Source organism: Gadus macrocephalus, chromosome 7 (genome assembly GCF_031168955.1).
Source record: "Gadus macrocephalus chromosome 7, ASM3116895v1".
Classification (NCBI taxonomy): domain Eukaryota; kingdom Metazoa; phylum Chordata; class Actinopteri; order Gadiformes; family Gadidae; genus Gadus; species Gadus macrocephalus.
The window spans coordinates 5,094,665-5,102,164 of record NC_082388.1 but is presented as its reverse complement, the minus strand read 5'-3'; the positions used below and the strand labels follow the sequence as shown (position 1 = coordinate 5,102,164).

At 43.2% G+C, this 7,500-nt stretch overlaps 1 protein-coding gene across 1 annotated transcript in view; it reads right to left on the bottom strand.

Moving 5' to 3' along the window:
- Positions 1–6,864, bottom strand: part of prox1a (prospero homeobox 1a) — a 17,560-nt gene extending 10,696 nt beyond the window's left edge. Inside the window, 2 exon segments of the mRNA XM_060056203.1 lie at positions 849–1,283; positions 6,208–6,864. Coding sequence (XP_059912186.1) covers positions 849–1,193 — 345 coding nt within the window. The 5' untranslated portion in view covers positions 1,194–1,283; positions 6,208–6,864.
- Between the last annotated feature and the right edge of the window lie 636 nt (positions 6,865–7,500).

Here is a 7,500-nt window from a genome sequence, read left to right as displayed (position 1 = left end):
ATGTAAATTACGTGTCCCCGATCACGAATGAATAGATTAAATGACGTGACGTGACAGTGTCACATATTTCCGTGAGACTGGGTTGATTGTTGACAGGGGGGGCAAAAAGTTAGTATTGGCAAAACCGGTTGTAATTTTTATTTTGAGGCGGCAGGGGGTGTTGTCGCAGCTAAATGTAACTAATAAGGTAACTTGTAATCTAACTTAGTTACTTTTAAAATCAAGTAATAAGTAAAGTTACTAAGTTACTATTTTAAGGAGTAACTAGTAATCAGTAATCGGATTACTTTTTTTTTTTTTTAAGGTAACTGTGTCAACACTGAACAGGACACCCTTACCCCCGCTCCACCACCGTACAACCGGTACTGGTTTGGTGTTGGCTCTACACGCCAACTCCCCAAGAACCAGTGTGATTTTCCACAAACTTTAGGGCTGGGGTGTAGAGCCACGTTGACGCGTCAGAGCATACCACCCCGTTATCCTAGCAGCGTGTCAGGACGCTAAAATTAACGCGTTAAAATGACACTAACCCAGTACTAAACACTGGTTCTTGTTTATGGTGATTGAAAAATTATAAAAAAATTATCTGAATGGGTCTGGGCGTGAAAATTAACGTTCAACTTAATGTTAAATTTAACGTTAAAATGAATGTTAAAATTTACGTTAAAAATTGGTGGTGGAAGCTAGGCACGGAGTTAGCTATGAGGGTAGGTAGCTAGGAGGGTAGGTCGCTAGGAGACTAGGTAGCGAGGGAGCTAGGAGGCTAGGTAACAAGGGAGCTAGGTAGCTAGGAGGCTAGGTGAGGGGTTAGCTAGGTAGCTAGGAGGCTAGGCTAGGCGTGGACGTACCTGGAAGCCGGAGTCGTTACCGCCGTTCTTCCCCATGTTGTTCTTCAGCAGCTGGGAGATGATGGTCGCCCCCGGGAACGCCATCATGGCGTCCTCGTACGAGTTGTGCCTCTTCAGAAGCTTCCGGAGTACGTTCGACTTGTCCGCCTCGCCGTTAGCCACCGCGGCGGCAGCAGTGTTTGCGGCGTCTTGCTCGGAGGACATGTGCGATTGGCTCATGACGTTGAAGAGGGCGAGGGACTCCCGGGCGCCGGTAAACGCCGTCGTCGTGCGCTTCACCCCGATGTCGACGCGGCGCCGCTTGCTCTGTCTGCTCAGGAGGCGGTCGCCGTCATTGTCAGGCATCACGTGGGGCACCTATTGGGGCATGGCGGGGCCCCGGTCCGGCCGGAGGGGTCCTCGTAGAGAAGGGGAGGGAAGGGGATGGGGGGCGGCCTGTGAAGAAACAGGGATTAAAGAGTTAAAAACGTTAAAGAGTTAAAAAAACGTTTGAAAGTAAAAAAAAAATATCGGTGAAAAACGTTTGAGAGTTAAAACGTTAAACACATTAAAGAGTAAAAAGGCCCTTTGGAGCAGTTAGAGGCCCTTTGGAGCAACTGAACAATTTCCTCTTTAAATCAAATAAATACAAATTATATATATGTTTGTATATTTCAATAATTTGCTTTGAATTGCGTTGTCTGAGTTCGGACGGCTCATATAACGTTTGACGTTAAAAATGTTGGGAGCGATGGGTACGTTTAGGAGGGTTCCTTGCAGATGTCGGGACAGTGGAGGGGGGGGGGGGGCTGTGAGGCAACAGGGATTAAATAGTTAAAAGATTTGCTACCGAGTAAATTTACGGAAATCTTTGCTTGGATCCCCGATTTGAATTACTGATTCAATTTGATTTGTTAATGACTGGAAATAAACTCATGGATTGATAAAACTAGGAATATAATCGTAATTAAAAAATAATTCAACGTTAATAATTTCGAATTTCAACTTCGACAGGCACTTATTGTATGTTTGTACATCCAGGCATTTAATGTACGCACTTATTGTATGTTGTACTCAGTTATAGTACTTAGTAGTATCTTATCTTAGCTATCTTTGTTATGTACGGGGAATGGGTTAACCTAGTGATTGTTAGCGCTTGGCACTTGGTCCTATGAACATCCTGTTACTGTACCAACAGAGATATATTGTTACTTCTCTTGCTCCTGGCAAATGTACCTTTCTTAAGTTGCTTGGGATAAAAGCGTCTGCTAAATGCCCTAAAAAAATAATAAATAGGACTTGAATTAATCAAACTTAAACCTACAATTATTTTTGATCAAATATCGAAGAGTAAGCAATGCAAAACACCTTTTTTATGTATCTATAAAATTACAAAATCCACGAGTCGAAAACTAGTCGAAAAGTGCTTAATCTGATTTTCATTTTATTTGAAAAGGCCAGATTGTCCAAAATTCATACTAATTACTATGGCACATTTTTACCACTTTCTCTAATATTTTACTATCGATGACGTGAAGCGATAAATTGCTCACTTTATCTGTTGTTAACCTCTGTGTATCTATTTTCCGCTAATTGTTTATTCCCATTTCAGTCGGGCATCTCAGTCAGGCAGTGTGTGTGTGTGTGTGTGTGTGTGTGTGTGTGTGTGTGTGTGTGTGTGTGTGTGTGTGTGTGTGTGTGTGTGTGTGTGTGTGTGTGTGTGTGTGTGGTGGGTGAATGCATGTGTGTGTGTGTGTGTGTGTGTGTGTGTGTGTGTGTGTGTGTGTGCGCGTGTGTTTGTCTGAGTGAGTTTGTGTTTGTAGCTTCAGATGTCTGTTTGAGGGTGTGTGTGTATGTGTGTGTGTGTGTGTGTGTGTGTGTGTGTGTCTCTGTGTGTGTGTTTGATCGTTTGTCTGTGTGTTAGTATTTCATGTGTATGTATGTGAATGTACTAAAGCATACTAAAGACCCTTCATCTCGTGATTACTAGCAATAAAGTCATAAAGTACACCTCCTTCTATCTTAACATGTCTTTTTTAAGAAAAAGTCATTTCAGCATGTAATACATTTAATGCTTTGGAGAAGCCGGGGTTAGGGTACAGAAGACAAATCTAATTCAAATGAAATGTCAATAAACACATATTTGTCGTTTAAAATAATTCAAAAGTCAAATCTGTAACCGATACATTAGCAGCGCTAACACACACACACACACACACACACACACAACCAAACCAATGGTAAAAAACACACACACACAGACGCACACTCAACCAAACAAACGCTTACCTAGTAAAACCAATAATAGAAAAAATATGCAAACACTTACATATACAAACACACACATTCAAACCACTAATAGCAAAAACACATACACACACACACACACACACAACCAAACCAATGGTAGAAAACACACAAATACACACATACACCACACACACACACAAACACAACCAATAACAAATATGTAGTAAAATCACTAATAGCCAAACCACACACATGCATACGTGCACGGAGGCGTGTGTGCGCACGGCATGTTGACTTTGCATGTGCTTTGCAACTGATTGCAGGCAGAATGGTTTCAGGGAAATAACGCACAATAACGCAAACATCATGAGGTTCTGGCGGAACCGTTTACCTCGACAAACGCATGCATAACACCAAGACAGACACACAACTTGTTGAAGTGTGTCAGACACACACAAACACACACACACACACATTCGCATACATACAAATGAAGCCAAACACACAGACAGAAATACTAACACACAGACACACAATCAACAACACACACATACACACACACAAACACACACAAACACACACACACACACACACACACTGACACAGGCATCTGAAGGTACAAACACACACTCACTCAGACAAACACACTCACACACATAGGCACCCGCATTCACCCACCACACACAAACACACACACTCACACATAATTTTATTGCGTGGCTGTCAATGTGTCTCAATGTGTGTGATAAAAAACGCTAAAGCCACACATACACTAGCCCTCTCACCTGAAGCCACACACACAGATTCATTCAGACACACACACACTCACCCCCCCCCCCCCCCCACACACACACACACACACGATTGAATAATTATCATGAACCATGACAGGAACACTATTTAGTAGGATGTATGAATTGTGTGATCGTTGTGTGTTCTCCATACTCGTGAACTTCCATGTACTATGTATGAGTGTACCATGTACTGTATGGTCTGCAGTACCATGTTCTAATCTGTCGCACTATGTTGTGTGTTGTGTGTTGTGTGAGGCGTTGTGTGTACTGGCTTGCCTTTTAGACACCTCTCCACACTCACAGCCCAGTGGTGACCCAGATCCACACGCACACACACACACACACACACACAGATACACAACCACAGAGACACACACAGACACGCACAGAGACACACACGCACACATTCATAAGCGCTCACACAGATGCACACACACACATTCATTAGCGCCCACTCAAAGACAAACACACACACACATCTTTACACACAACTACATACACTCAGACACACATACAAATTAACACACGTTCACAGACAGACAGACAGACAGACAGACAGACAGACAGACAGACAGACAGACAGACAGACAGACAGACAGACAGACAGATCAGATATATTTGGGTATAAAAACGTGATCAGAAAATATAGGAAATTAAACTGTGAATGAAAATGTAAAACAATGCTGAATTGTTTAAGCAGGGCTATCGTTTGTTCGTTTGTTTTACTCCATATCTGAGATTACGCACAATTTGAGTGACCAACTTTGACGGGCTGTCACTACAAAAAAAAAGCCTCCAGCCCCGTAGAACGGAGGAAGGGTTATTTAACACGCTGGGACACATTTGAAAGTGACTTTTGGTGCCGGATTGACGCCTGTGTGAGACGGTGTGTCTTAAATAGAACAGAGACGTGCACACTGCGCGCTTGGGAAGACGGTTGGATCTTTCTTTTTTGTTTTTTGTGGGTTTTCTTTCAATTGAAGAGAGCGAATGCCACTTTGGAAACGGAACGCAGGAAATGGTCAAAAGGCTCCGTTTTGTTTTTTAAGGGCACCTGACGGTGCAGTTTAAGGGTCGAACACCAAAGCAATCGTTAACACTGTGAATTATTCACGTAAAACACGAATTGACTCCCGTTTCTTAGTTTGTTATACAGTTTCCTCCACACTCACTGACGCAACGCGATCCACGCGAAACCCACCCAAACCAAATCCACATCTATAAAAAGTTACACGTTCCACCTATCTAAAGAGGGTTCCGCATATATAAATACCGTTCCACATAAGAACGTTCCACATATATAAAAAACGTTACACATGCATAAAGAGTGTTTCACATATATAAAGAACGGTCCACATATATAAAGAGTGTTCCACATATATAAAGAGTGTCCCACATAAAGACGGTTCCAAATATATATATAGAAAGTCCACTCTGAACGGGACGGGACTGCGCGATTAAAAAAGGGAATTTAGTGAACTTTAAGTGTCAAGGGTCCTTCGTTTGCAGCCCAAAAAAACGATCAGAGAGGTGGGCAAAGAAACACACACGTCCCTCCAACGTGTCCATAGTTTGAGCCTCGTTTTCCAGTGCCATATAATGTCATATAAAAAACATTTCTAGATCCATATCATGTTGTATTTACTTTTCTAGAGCCTTATTGTATTATATAAGAGCAATTTCTAGAGACCTATTAGGAAATACATTTATAGATCTACATCATGTTACGTAAAATCCGTTTCTAGAGCCTAATTCTGTTAAATAAAAGTCATTTATAGAGCCAGGTCGTGTCAGATAAAAGCAGATTCTAGAGCTATCTCACTTGTATAAATGCAATTTTTATAAAGACGATTTTATATAAAATACCTTTCTAGATATATATCAATATATATATAAAAGCTAGTTCTAGATTCATATCATGTCATGTAAATACATTTCTAGAGCCTCATCACGTTGTATAAAAGCCAATTCTCGAGCTTTATCAAGTTAGATAAAAGCCGTTTCTAGTCTCTTATCGACATTTCTAGATTCACATCATGTCATATATAACACTTTCCTGGAGCTATATCACGCTATTCAAAAGCCATGCCCCAAAAAAATCATATAAATCAAATAAAACAACAAAATCTCCACTTTACGCAGAACCAATCCACCATCCACCACAAGCCTCCACTTCACTTACAACATAAAAGGCACTTCCGACTTAAACCATGACAACACAGGACAGAAATGGTCCCCAGTCCAGCTCTAACTCTCCCTCGAAGTTAACTTTGGATTCGCGTTTCGGCGCTCGACGCGCACCACGACGCAAGGAATGCAAAGAAAATAAAGCTTACTTTTGAGGGGTGTGAAGGTGTGTGTGTGGGGGTGGTGTGTTGCCTCGGCGGTCCGCGGTATCAGCGGTGGCTTTCCCCAAAAAAAAATCCCCGTCGCCGTGGAGACGAAGAAGAACCGAGAGGCACGAGCGCTTCCGTGGGACCGGACACCGGAGAGACGTTCTTCTCCGGGTGCCGTGACGCGCAGCGGAGGAGCAGTGAAGACGGAGCGCGAGAGAGACGCGTGAGAGAGAGAGAGCGAGAGAGCGAGAGAGCGAGAGAGAGAGAGAGAGAGAGAGAGAGAGAGAGAGAGAGAGAGAGAGAGAGAGAGAGGGGAAGGCGAGAGCGAGGGAGTGTGAGAGAGCGAGTAAGGAGAGAGCGAGAGAGAGAGTCTCGTGTCTGTGACGGCGTCGCGCGCGGACAAGACCTCGTTCGCTTGAAGCCCGCGAGCCGAGGAGACGCGTCCCTTAAAGACGCGCGCGAAGGAGGCGAGGAAGACGCGTGACGACATCATCATCATCATCATCATCATCATCATCATCATCATCGTGGAGTGATGTAACCGCCGCACCTGACCAATAAGGAGCGCGGGACCCCCCCGACCCCTCCAAGGCGGTCCGTTGCGGTTCCGTTGTGTGTTTTTTTTTTTCGATTTTTTTCCTTCTTTCGCGCTCTGAAGAAGCGCACAGAGAAACGGGTACGAGGCGTTAGAGGAGCGCGAACTGCGCGGAGGAGACGCGGTCACCTTCCGGTGACGTGGGGCGGGGGGGGGGGGGTACCGTCCGGTGAAGGGGTAGCGGTGCGCGTTCACGAGGAGGGGAGGAGGGGGGCAGACGTGTTCATGTTAACCGCGACGGATTAATTTTAAATCATGAATTAGAAACTGTACTTTGCTGTCACACTGTGGTGTAAAATAAGGGGAATAAAATATGGATTTGATTATTTGATATTTATGTTTTTTCTGTTTGTAATTTTGGTTTGTTCACGGTTTGGTTCAATGGTGAAGGGGGTTTTAATCGAGCGTTTACGATAACATGGCGGAGACTGGTTTGGGTGTGAGCGCTCAGTTAATTACTTATGAAGGGTCGTCTCTGTATTAGTATTAATATTATTATTATTATTGATAATAGAATGGCAGGATCCAAAGTCACTCAATCGATTCTCGGATATTTAGAACGCATCGCATTCCTTCGGCTCTTTCTCTCGTTTTATTTCTCCATTTCTTTCTTTCTTTATTCATTATTCAAATAAATGTTGACCTTAGTGTCATCTCGTTCAAATCCGCCTCATGAATTATAACACATTTATATTATT